This window comes from Petaurus breviceps, unplaced genomic scaffold, assembly GCF_028583685.1.
Source record: "Petaurus breviceps papuanus isolate PSGF00001 unplaced genomic scaffold, PetGlider_PUasm1.0 90825, whole genome shotgun sequence".
NCBI classification, from domain to species: Eukaryota; Metazoa; Chordata; class Mammalia; order Diprotodontia; family Petauridae; genus Petaurus; species Petaurus breviceps.
In genome coordinates this window covers 17,627,771-17,640,690 of record NW_027187353.1, presented here as the reverse complement: position 1 = coordinate 17,640,690, position 12,920 = coordinate 17,627,771, and the positions used below count along the sequence as shown (strand labels likewise).

The following is a 12,920-nucleotide window of genomic DNA, read 5'->3' as shown; positions in this document are numbered from 1 at the left end:
TCCAGTGTTCCAGTGAAGGGTGGCAGTGGGAATGGAAAGAAGAAGGTACAGACTGAAGAGGTGGAAAAAAGGGTGTTGGTGGAGTCAGCTCATACGGGTTTATGAGAGATTCTTGGGGTAAACTTTCATGACTTACACCTCAGAAATCAATAAATGCTTCTAATCAGGGCTTAATATACTGTTTTGTTAATTGTTTAGAATTACAAAGTGATGGAGAAAATATTAGTAATTCAGATTAAACTTGAAAGAATCATTCACAAATTTTTCCCAGAGAGTCAATTGTTAAAAACATTGAACAACAAACCCTGGAGTAGAAAGTATATGATTTGGCAACCTGCTTGAAGTTTTAGATAAGAGATAAAGGAAAAGTCAAATATAGCTCCAGAGTTATAAATGACTGGGAGGATCGTTGTACCATTTGAGAAGTTGAGGGGCAGGCCAGGTTCAGGGGCAAGGTAAGTTCTGTTTGAGTTCATGTTGAGTTTGAGGCTAGAACCATCCTGCTGTTAATTTATGAAAGTACTTTGCTCTAGTATTTCTCTTCATCTTACCTCTTTTAAGATTCAAATCTGGCATCTGGTGAACAGTCTAGGACAGTGATTTGACTGCATCAGGGACTGGATCCCTACAGAAAAGCAGTTCTTACCTTTCTACCCAGAGACATTCCCCCCATCCCTACCCTTTGCATTCCTTCTTGGATCTTGTCCCTTTCATGGGCCTGGATCCCTTGGAATTCTTATGGCTTGATGCCACTTAAGAATGGCTTGGATCCTCCCTGCTCCCCCCACAAATATCTCTATCTCTCTATAACCTTATGTGGTACCCTAACACTGGCTGGCCAGTTTGCTTGGGAATAAGGAGGAGGGGTTTTTGGCTCCATTGGTAAAGCTGAGAGGACCTTGGATACCCATTTAAGGCATCATAGGAGCTAGTGCTGGGGGCTTAGGAATCATCAAGGTAAACTCCTTGTTTTACAGATGAGTCTGTTGTATAGACTAACCTACAACTTACTTTTCATTCCTTTAGTAACTAAATGACTTAAACAGAGTCTGAGATGGACCCATTCTATGGAATTCTAGTCAAGTCTAGGTTCCAGGGCCCATAGAGATAACATATTTCCTTTTGCTATAGGAAATGGGGGTTTGGGTCCATTTTCATTAATGTTTTTTTGAGCATTCAAACACTGATGGGACATCCACTAAAGCCTTCTACCAATGCCTCTTTATGGTGTATTGGTTTCTCTGGGTGCTTAAAAACATGCCAGTGGAGTCTGTCAACCTGAAATTATAAGGAAAACAGTCAATACAACAAAAATGGAGGTCTTTAATCAGGACAGAGGACTTGTAGCTCACTGGAGTGCCCGAGGAAGGGGACTGGGAACAGGGTTTCTACAGTGTACCAAAACAGAGGTTGCCAGTGTAAGGGGTTAGGTATCTAGCAGTTTTACCTGATAATGTTTTGTATACCATGCAAAAGTCCATAAAGAAAGTTTGGGAATCTGGGGAGGAGAGAGCTGGGAGATTTATAAAATAACCAGAGGCCAGAGTGATAATGTCTGGTCAACTAGGCAGTTCATTGGCCTGGGAACAGAAACCAGGTCAGGATCAGTAAGTTCTCAGTCAATTAATTGTGTTTGTCAAGTCCCACCAAGCTGGAAAGGCTCCAAGGAAGGGTATTATGTCAGCCTGGTTGTCTGATCCCTAAGGACCAGCCTAGTGAAGTGATAAGGTCTGAGTGATGGCTTGGTTGGTTGGTTGTTTGGGTTTTTTTGGCCTTGGTGACTCATGGACACCATCTTCTAATGTGGGAGTTCTTAACCTTTTTTGTAACGTGGACCACTTTCACAGTCAATCTGGTGAAGCTTATGGATCCCCTCTTCTCAATATAATGTTCTTAAATGTAAAAAGTAAAATACCTAAGATTACAAGGTAAATCAATTATATTGAAAAACACTTATGAAAATATTTTTTAAAAACAAGTTCATTAATACCTGTTTAAGAAACTCTGGGTTAAGTATATAGGAGTTGAGATTTATATTAATGGAAAGATGACAAGATCATAGAAGTAGATGCATGTAATAAAAACAATTTAAAAATTAATCTATTCAATTCAATAAACATTTTTTAAGTACTTACTATGTGCCAGTCTCTGTGCTAAGCACTGGGAATACAAAAAGAGGTAAAAGAAAGACAGTCCCTGCCCTCAAGGGGCTTAGAATCTAATGGGGGTTGGGGGTGGGGAAAGCAACATGCAAATCAAATTATATAGAGCACAAATAGAGCTATGTAGAGGTTAAATGAATCATTGACATGTGAATGGGGGGCTGTATAGCACAGCTGGGAAGAGTGCCCTGCCTCTAGCTTTAACACCTGCTTCTGTCACTCACTTGCTTTGTGATCTCACCCAAGTGGCTTGGGCTCTCTGGGCCTCAGTTTCTTCCTCTGTAAATTGAGGGGATTGAACTAATGGATCCCTGAGGCCCCTTCCAGCTCTAAATCTTGGTTCCCCTAATACAATGGAAATGTAATTATTGTTTCTAAAATTCCTCAAAGGGGTAAGTCGAAAAATTTGAAGCAACAGAATACAATCTCTTACAGGAAATAGAGGCATCATTATCAATGTTTGAGGACCCCTACGTGGAGGCTGACGGGCAGCACGGTAGATGGAGTGGCAGGTGTAGAGGAGGGCTGGGAAGTCAGGAAGACCTGAGATCAAATCCTGCCTCAGACATTAACCCTTCCTGTGCCTCAGTCTCCTTGTCTGTAAAAAGAGGAGTGGGATTCCATTGCCTTTAAGGTCCATTTCAGACCTAAATCTATAATGAATTTTCAAACTGGTGTCATTCATCCAACAATAACCACATTTGATGACCATTTCTTAAATGCCTATGATGTGGACAGCACCGTGCTAGGTGATGGGGACATACTAAGGTGGTTAAAACAGAGTTCATTTGTCAGGAGCTGTATGCAAGGCACTTTGTCATGCTATAGGGCCAATAATAGAGTCTTCAAGTGCAGACTGTTTCTCAGTGTCTATTATTGTTAACTCTTAGCAGTTGGGGAGGGATGTCCCAAAAAATTCAATCTAAACTTTTTCCTTTCATCTCCTTTCTTTTTTTTCCTTCTCTTTCTGGTCAGGAAAGGCCACCTCCAGAGGGCAAGTGCAGCCCAGTATGACGTTGGCCTGGTAGAGACCAGCAGCATCAACATTTACCACAGTGAGTAAACGTAAAATTTGTTCCCTGACCATCTGCATTTAGATCTGTCCCTGTGTGGTACCCACCAGACGCCGTTTGTGTTTGTGTTGTGTAGTAAGCAATAAAATCTCTCATGTTTCATGGGGATATATTCATATTGCCTCAGACAGGAGTCCCTTCCACACCTTCAGACTCTGTCATTTAATTAATCTGTGTGGAGATTTAGAAAGGCTGCAAAAGCTAAGGATGTGTAGAGGCTCAAAGACAGATACTGAATGGTAAAAAACCAACAGGTGAAAAACAGACACTCTCCACCCTCAAGGCTTCAATGCCTTAATTGAATGTGGAGAGGCTGGGGAGGTGAGGTAGGGCCTCCAAGGCTTTGACTTCCTTTCCAGAGATGTCCCTAGACACTCCTCGTCAGCATAAGATTCCCAGAGGAGTATGGGAGGTGAACAAACACTGATCACCCCAAGGGGACAAAGAGCTGTTTATAGACGGCAGAGACTTGTGGGGAAGAAATATTTGGCAAAAGGAAAGACTTTAGGGTAGGCTCCGAAGCTGGCTGAGGTCGCCTGTAGGTAACGAGGGATGCTGCCCAAACTCTGATCCCCATCCTAAGCAGCAGCTGGAGATGGAAACGGGCTCCTCTCAGGAGGCTCAGCTCTGGCATTTCACTCCTGCGGCACTTTGGGGTTCTGCCCATCCTTCCCTTGTCTTTGTGGAGAAGTATGCCCTTGGTGTCAGGACGTGACTTGTAATTCCTGCTTTTGCTATGGCCCTCCATTGGTAGAAAGGGGGTGGTGATATCAGCACCCTTGGTACATGGCTTTATAATTAGCTGAAGAAATTCATCAACTCTGGCCAACCTTCTGATGATGAACCTATCTCGAATTAGATAAGATAGGACCAAAACCAAAAACAATTCAGTCTGAAGACCCATAGCCTGAAGTCTTTTTTTTTTAACCTGGTGTTGCCTCTTGACATAGCCTTTGTGACTTTCTACACCATGATGAGGTATCAGAGGAGAATTTTAGTGGAGGATATACAGGGTGTCCCAAAAATCTGAATGTAGTTTTAAGCTACTAAAGCCTTAACTGTACTCGGACTTTTGGGACACCTTGTAGCCAGCTTCACTCCATGCGGTCATGTCAGATGTGAATGCAACCCTACACACTGAATTGAATTCAGTTTCAGTTGGTTTTGATAGACCAGCGCTTCAAAAGAGTTGATGTTTCCTGTTAGAACTGATCACTTTTCCAAAGATCTGGCAGCCCTCTCCAGACCCCAGGGTAGTAGAAGGTCCTGCTCTCAATGATTATTTATTCTAGGATGGGTTTGGCTGGGGCACCTTCTGTGCCTTTGGATGGTAAGCCTGACCAAGAGGCTTTGGCTGTATTGATTGACTGATTGAAGGCATTTAAACTACAAAGCTTTAGTAACTTTTATGATCCTTTTAAAGTTGTAATAACTGTCGGGATTCAATCAGTTGACAAGCACGAATTTAGTCCCACACTAAGGATATTAAGGCAGTGAGGTGGTGAGGCAGCCAGGTGGACAGTGGATGGAGCTCTGGGCCTGGGGATTGGGAGAATCTTTGTTAAAATCCACCCTCAAACACTCACTAGCCATGAGTCACTTAACCTCTGTCTGCCTCAGTTTCCTCACCTGTAAAAAGGAGATCATCATAACACCTGCCTTGCAGAGTTGTTATAATGGATTAAATGAGATAATATTTGTAAGGCATTTAATAACACAGTGGCTGGTATATAGTAGGTGCTCAATAAATGTTCATTTCCTTTCTTTCTAAGACAAAAATTCCATAGGTCTCCTCTCAAGGAGCGGACCTTTTCTAGTGGGGGAAAAGGCACAACAATTATGGGGGGAAGAGAATCAAACCCTAGACCTGGAGTCAGGAAAAGGAAGGAGTGCATTCAAATCCAGCCTCCCCCCTAATCAGCTGTGTGACCCTCGGCAAATCATGCAGCCTCTGTCTGCCTCATCTCTAAAATGGGGATAGTCACAGCACCGGCCTCTCCCGGATTGTAGTGGGGATGAAATGAGATCACGCGTGTGAAACACCCCGCAAACCTTCAAACAACAGTGACGCCCTCACGGTATACACGCAGCTAGGCTAGTGAGCTATACGCACGCTCCCAAAGCAAGGCTGGATACACGTCCAGCTTGAGACTCCAGGGTCTCTTTCTCTGATGGCATCAAGACTTCCTGACTCCAAGCCTAGCACGCTGTCTCCTGGGCCTACACAGGTGTCTGCAGGTAAAAGAAAGGCAGAGAAATGGGGATTCGAGAGGTAAAGAAAACACCTTTGATCAATAAAATGTTACTTTCCCTAGAACATGGAGAGAATTGAAGAAGCACCAGCCAAGTGAACCAAGATATTACGTCCAAGCTTCAGGGGAATAAATGCAGCCACAGAAGGTAGAGGATGTCTGTGGTGGTGGTGGTAGTGGTGTATGTGTGGTGGTGTGTGTGATGTGTGCATGTGTGTGTGTGTGGTGTGTGAGGTGTGTGTGGTATGTGTGTGCGTCTGTGTGTGTATGTGTGTGTGTCTGTGGTGTGTGTGTGTGTGTGACACACACATATTTAAAAGCTTCTTTAACCCTTTCCACTTCCTTCATTAAAGGAACATGTTGCATCATGTCACCTGATAGGAATAATATGCCCAAATGGTCAGGCTTCTCCATGTTTCTTGGTCTAATCAGGCATCAGCAGTTAGGGGAGAGGAAGGAGGCTGTTTTTAAATTCTTAAATCTCCTGTCAATGCCTTAAAATCATATTGAGATGCAACTAATGGAAAACTTTACTTCAGTACCTTCTGTGAGCCTCTCTCTGGCCCTCTGTGGAATGGGGGGGTTGTCATGAGCTTCTGGGGTCATTGCCATCCTCTTGCAACCAGGCCAGAGAAGAAGAGCCCAGGACTTGCACAGTGGGCACACAGCCGTATGAAGACCCAGACTCAGGGCATTTCAGAACCCAGGGTCCCTGTACTCTTTCTGGGGTCATCAGTATAGTACAAGAGCATGACAGAGAAATGGGCTAGGAAGAAGGAAAGGAGAGGGGTCTTTTATAGCAGTCTGGACTGACGGGCATTCTTTTTGACTAAAGGTTTGGGACCCTCCATGACTCCATGACTTGAGTTGTTCTGCCAAAAACTGAGCAGCTGATAAAGTCCTGCCTAGCCTTCGGAATAATCTCAACCTTCCAAAAGTGGAGGAAGCAAGAAGGGGAGCTGTAGTACTGGGCATGATTCTGACCCATGAGGAGGGTTAGGAAGGATGGGAACCTTTGTAGGGAAAGTAGAGGAAGAGACAGACCTTAGACTTAAGGAGAGAAGATTTCAAGGGTTTCAGTCAAATTTTAGTCCATGGACTAAAATTCTATGGGGAAAGTCAGCTCAGGAATGATGGAATGCAGACACAAATGGACTTCCAAAGGCCCAAAGCGAAACAACACCAATGAGGACTTAAAGACTTAAAGGCACGAACACACAGGAAGGTAAATGAACAATTTACATTTTAAAAATGACATGTGCAGAGAAGCGTGGGGAGATTTATGTGAACTGATGCAAAGTAAATAGAACCAGGAAATATATACATAGTATGTATGTATGTGCATATGTACTTATGCATGCGATATATAACAATGTGAATGAAAAGAACAAAACAATCAAGACTCAGTACTGAAAAATAATAATGAATGACCCAAGTATGGCCCCATGGAAGAGATATGAGAAAGCTCCTTGCCCTCCTTCTCTGCAAAAGTGCAGAATCTTGTATAGAATGCCAGACTTTTTCAACATGTTGATTAGTTTTGCTAAACTGCTTTTTCTCCTTTTTTTTATTCTTTGTTGTAAATGACTATAACAAGAAGGGGCAGAAAAGGGATACAGTGAGTACATGTAAATAATGTAAAAATAAAAGGTACTTATAAAAATTTATTTAAAAAAAACATATAGAAAAGATCCTGCACAGGGATGATTTTCTGATGCTTTGTCATGACATGGATGTGACTTGTGGGTTCTCAAAGGCTGAGCCAGCGAATTACAAGATGTAGGGGGTTCTGTTATACTTGAAAGATTTGGGGTATAGACCTGGCAAGAGACTCTCTGCATTCCAAGGACCAGCTGAGCTAGCTATGTAGAGGTTAAACACCAGTACCTAAGCTACTAGTAAATTCCTTGTCCACAGCAGCCCATGAAATAAAATGGTACGCAGGCCTGCTGTGCCCTTCTGCTTCTTCAGAGGGTGGTGACAGAGTGGCATAGATGGGAGAAGAGCATCCTAAGAATCACGTTGTCCTTAGATCACCTATAAATATTAACTTGACCATTTGTATTCTAAATATGAGATCCAATAACCAGTGAGTGGGCATTCTCCTAGGGGAGCCAAGTTGTGTCAATATTGACATTCTTGCTATAAATGGAACCAGACAGTAGAAGGAAGAGGCAGACAAATGAAGTATGACTCACAGGTTCTACTTGGAGAGTCAAAGAAAGGCGCTGGTTTTACTTTGCCCCCAAAGGCCACGTAGAAACATTATTTCATGGGAGCACCCTGAGAAGAGCTATAGTTTGTGCAGAGGCTAAGGGGTGGAGTCAAGCAAGTCATTAGGATCATCCAAATTAAATCAGCATATGGCTTTAAGAGTCAGTCGCCTCCCTGAAAAGGTAATACAGGGAGAGACAATAAAAAAATTCATCACCTCTTGGCCCATGTGGTGAACCTATTTGAATTTGACTAGGCCTGTTCTTAGATGATAAAGATAGTCTAATCACTGGACATACTATGAAATTCAGGCTTTGTTCTTTGGATTATTTTCCCCACTTTGTTTTGGAATTTAGCTGAAAGATTTGGGCAAGGAAGAAAGAGAAACAGATGTGGGTGAAGTGTCTTCTTAGGAGAGTTTTCAGAGTACACCTGAAGGCAAACTTCCCAGAGTACCTTTGAGCCTGACCTGGGGTGGGTGGGAGGAGGGAGAGGGAATGGGGAGCTGAACCGTGGTTAAGAGAGGCAGAGGCTAAGCCTAACAGGACAAGGAGAAAGCAGAGACTACGATGAGGAGACGGGAGACTAGGGGCAGCTGAGGAGCCAGAAGCATGAGCCATGTCTGGGGCAGGCCCTGAACTGCTGTTCTAGCCTGGGCTAAAGACAGTGATCAATGCCTTCTTCCTTTGTTTGGAATGGAGCAAACGTGGAATAATCTTACTCTCACTTTCAAACCCTCAGAGGGTGTATCAGCAATGCCATATTCACAATGCCTATAGAGATTACAGATATGCTGATATAATTATCCATCACAAAATACATCATGCTTGCCATATGGGGGAATAAACTAGAAAATTTATTAAGATACCAAAAGACTGAGTCCCAAAACCAGAAAGTGAAAGCCATCAGAGTAGTTATGACATTGGCACAGGTAGATAAAGTAGAAAGCACCCACATTTTCAAGCCTTTAAAACAGAACAGGCTACCTCAGGCAAAGGTCCTCCTCTCCCCACTCACAGCAACCACCCAGCGTCCAGGAAGCGCGCTCCCAGCAGCTCCGGCCCCTGGCAGTCCTCAGCAGGAGTCCTTAGCAGAAATTCTGGCTAACTCAAAAAGGGCTTTGCGCTGCCGCTGCCTCTGCTGCTGCTGCCGCCGTCGCCACCACCGCCAGCCACCGCAGGAACTCTAGTTTGGCTTCCGCTTCCTCTTGCTCCACCCCTTCCTGCTACGTCAGCAAGTCCAATGGGGCATGGAAGATCTTTAAATCCCATAACCCTTACAGAGGGCCATCATTTTAAGAATGCAGGGGGCTTTAAAAGAAACTTGGGAGCTTGGAGAGAAGTGAGCCAAAAGATTTTTTCCTCCATAAAAGGAGGGTGACTGTCTCTTCTTCCCTGTAGCCCCTAAACCTCCTGACCTTTTAGCTCGCCTTGCTATCTCATGCCACCAGCAGCTTATACATAATTCTACCTCACAGCCCCTGTTTCTCTGGTTGAGGAGGATATATGATTTGTTATCAATTATCTAAAACCTTTACTGGTTTTCAATTATTGAAACTTCTTTTTATCCCAAATCTCCATCTTTTATTCATTAAAATAATCCAAGTAATGTCTTTAGAGATTCTAAGAATGTCTTGAATATGTCTTTTAGATGAGGGGTTCTTAACTGAGAGGGTCACAGATTCCCCAAGGGATCCATAGATAGATTTCAGTAGGTAAACTTGGATGGGAAAAATACACCTTTATTTTTGCTCACCTTTGGTTTCTTTTATAACTGTAAGTATGTTATGTTATGGATTAAAAATCATTGTCTGAAAAAGGGTCTGTAGGCTTCCCCAGACTGAGCCAAAAAACTCCATCATATACGTACACATGCAATCTTAGTGTGCCACATGTAAAAATTGTTCATCATTAAGTCACAAAATGATTACTTATCTAATCTAGCAATAACCTACATTTAAAACAATCTCCTCATTGATCTTATAAAGTCACAGAATGATAAACTTGGGGTGATATTAGCCCTAAAATCATCTCATTCTACAGCCCAGAGAATCACATACCCATGACCACACAGGCAAACTGCCAGGCTGCTGATCTATTTGTGGGGATGGGGATTTACAAAGGACCTCACTTCTCTATGAACTCAAGTTTCTACAGCTCTAATCTTCAAATCAGAACTGACAAGAAACCCAACATATTTCCTGATATGCTGTGCTTGGAAGAACATACTGGTTAGAAATGTAGAAGTTATTTTATTGTGGTATCAGAAGACACAGAATTCTTTTGTTCTAATTCTCCTTTCACAACATGACTAATGTGGAAATACATTTAACATGATTGTACATGTATAGCCTATATCAGATTATAAGCTGTTTTAGGGAAGGGGGATTTTGGAACTCAAAATCTTATAAAAGTGAATGTTGAAAACTCAAAATAATTCATTAAAAAGAAAACATGGTTTTGAATTCTGATTATGGTGTTCATATATGATTGCTCCAGGCCTCAGTTTACCTGGACATAAAATAAGGCTATTGGGCTCAATGACCTCTAAGGTTCCTTCCAGTTCTATTTGTACTTTGAATGGTATTATAAGTATTATATGAAGAAAGATACTCATGTCCAATTTACACGTTGCATGAAAAAAAATGCTTTGGGGGCTTCCTCCTACCTTAAGAACTGTTCATTTTTAATATTTGCATCTGTATATGTAACAGGGAAGGGTTTTACCTGACAAATAAAATGTATGAAAATTCCTTATTGTATTTTAAATTATTTTTAGGGATTTTGCCGAAGCAGGTCCTGAGCCAATCTTCAGTGCTTTAAAAACAAGAGCTGACTGCTTCTACCAGCTTCTGTTCCTCCTCAAGTGCTCGTGGCCACATGCATCCATCTGTGAAAATAAGGCTTACCACAAGGTTTATTTTGGCCAAGGACATCTGGTGGACACCAAACCCACAAAAGCTCAGATTTATCCTTCTGGAAGTTTCTGCAGGTTTCATGCCTCCTTGTCCCTCAGCACTGGCCATAGCTTTCTGTGCTGCATTATGCCTGATAGCCTAAATTCAGCTTTCTGACCTCACTGTATGTTCAACCTGAGACTCAAGTGGACTTGGGGTGTGGGTGGGGGGGAAGACAAGAGGCTCCCACCTGTAAGTGACCTGGCCCTAGTGGGCTTGGTCTTTTGGGGAGTGGAGTGGTGGTGGAAAAGGTCTCATTTGCCTCATAACAACTCACACTTCTCTAGCTCATTAAAGTTTCCAAATCACTTTGTTTACTGAAGCTATTGGAAACAGGACATGCATGTAGCCCCATTTGACAGAGGGGAAAGTAGTGAACTTGTTCAAGGTCATCCATGGTAAATGGAAAAACCAAGACTCTTAAGCCACCTCTTCTGATTCTGAGTTCAGGGCCCTGGTTGCTACCTGACAGTGCTTTGGGTGATGGCATTATTATATTATGAAAAAATTTCAGCCAAGCAGCCTTTGGGAAGAAAATCCACAGATGAAAAGGAAGTAGCCAAATGGATTGGTCTTGATTAAGTGGCGAACAGTCCAACAGTAAGTAAGGAGTCTGGAAGATGAAACACAGCCAGCTGTGTGGGAGCCAAGGCCTAACTCCTGCAGATGTTACTCAGCTGTATCCTCACTGGGCTTCCTTCATATTCTCTATCTGTGGGTAAGGATTCCATTTTGGCATCTGACTTTGAAAGAAACCTAGGCTTGGTGTAAGCCCAAGGCCCCTGGAAGGGACCTTGGAGACTTCCCAAGTCCAACCCACCTCATCTGACAGATAGTCGAAGAGAATGGTCCATTCATTCGATGTGATGGCCAAGTTCAAGATGAGGCAGAGAATGAAAATGTAACTAGTCTGAGGTCACACAGCTGATCCTCAAGCCCAAACCCTCTGACTGGGAGTCCAAAGCTCTTGCCATCACCTCCCTAACCTTCCTGTACTTGCCCATGATTTCTTCACACATAGACATTCATGGTAAGTGGTGTCTATTTTTTAGCTGAGGCACTACTGGTTATTCATTTATTGGTGGTCTTTCTTATCTAAGCCGAGGGTGTTTCATAATTGCAGCCAACCAACCAGCCAGCCGCCCTAGCTAAAAACCAAATGTTACATCATCACTGAACTTGGGGATAGTGCTCTCTCAGGAGCAGGTGGGCAGTGGAAACATTCTCCAGAAGGCTCATTTTCTTTTCAGCTCGGCTTCTTTTTCTATCTTTGACAATCCTTTCTGCCTTGAGACAAGACTGTAAACATATGAGAAAGATGTTTGGTCTCAGATGGAAAGGGATCCTCTATCCTATTGGGAATTACTAACAACAGAATGAACATCTCCTGGGAAATATCCCTAAACCTTTCATATATGCTGATTTGTATAAATAAAATTACCAATTCAATTCTTGGCCTTATTTCTTGTATAGAATTTTCTAGGTAGCAGAATCTGCTTAGGGTGAGGGGTTGAATTTTATGAAAATGTCATCTGATAGAGGATATAAATAATCAAAAAGGCCAGGAAGGGTTATGTGTGGTGTGTGGTGCTTGCTTTTGGGTAGAATAAATTCAGTAGAACCATCATCATAAAAAAAAGCATAGAAAATTATCAAGGGTATCAGCTAATTGGCCAAAAGTTAGTTACTGCAAAAGCCAGAGATTCTACAAACTCCAAACCCACTCTGTAGAATCTGAGCTAGAATGAAAATGAGAAGTCACCTGGGTGGACCCTTACCTTACCTTTAGGGGCAGCTAGGTGGCATAGTGAATAAAGCGCTGGCCCGGGAGTCAGGAGGACCCGAGTTGGTTCTGGCCTCAGACACTTAACACCCACACAAAAAAACCTAGCCGTGTAACCTTGGGCAAATTACTTAACCCCAACTGCCCTCCAAAAGGCAAAAAAAAAAAAAAAGGAATCCTTTGACTAATGGTCATCCAGCCTCCATTCAAATACCTTCAGTGATGCACAACTCTACCCTACAAGATAGTCCATTTCACTTGTGGACAGTTCTCATTGTAAAGATTGCTCCTCCTGGTTTAATTTGAAACTGGTTTCCCCAACTTCCCATTGTCACTAGTTCTGCCTTTTAAGGATCTAAGCAGTCTGAAGACTCCCCTAGAGTCTCTCCTCCCTCATTTCTTCAGTTAATGCTCATAGGTGATGGTCCCTCTCAACGAGCTCACTCATCTGTGTTCTTCACTGAACATGATGTTTGGATG

The 12,920-nt window shown here is 42.7% G+C and overlaps 1 protein-coding gene across 7 annotated transcripts in view; it reads left to right on the top strand.

Annotated features, from left to right (window-relative positions):
- The window catches only part of NRG4 (neuregulin 4), a 64,079-nt gene that overhangs the window by 39,359 nt on the left and 11,800 nt on the right, over positions 1-12,920 (top strand). For 3 of the 7 annotated variants that reach the window (XM_069071414.1, XM_069071420.1, XM_069071419.1), the window contains exons 5-7: positions 3,138-3,217; positions 5,551-5,635; positions 10,480-12,106. In XM_069071414.1, the coding sequence (XP_068927515.1) occupies positions 3,138-3,217; positions 5,551-5,567 (97 nt within the window). In that variant the 3' untranslated portion in view covers positions 5,568-5,635; positions 10,480-12,106. The other 4 variants (XM_069071417.1, XM_069071415.1, XM_069071416.1 and 1 more) reach the window with 4 other exon arrangements.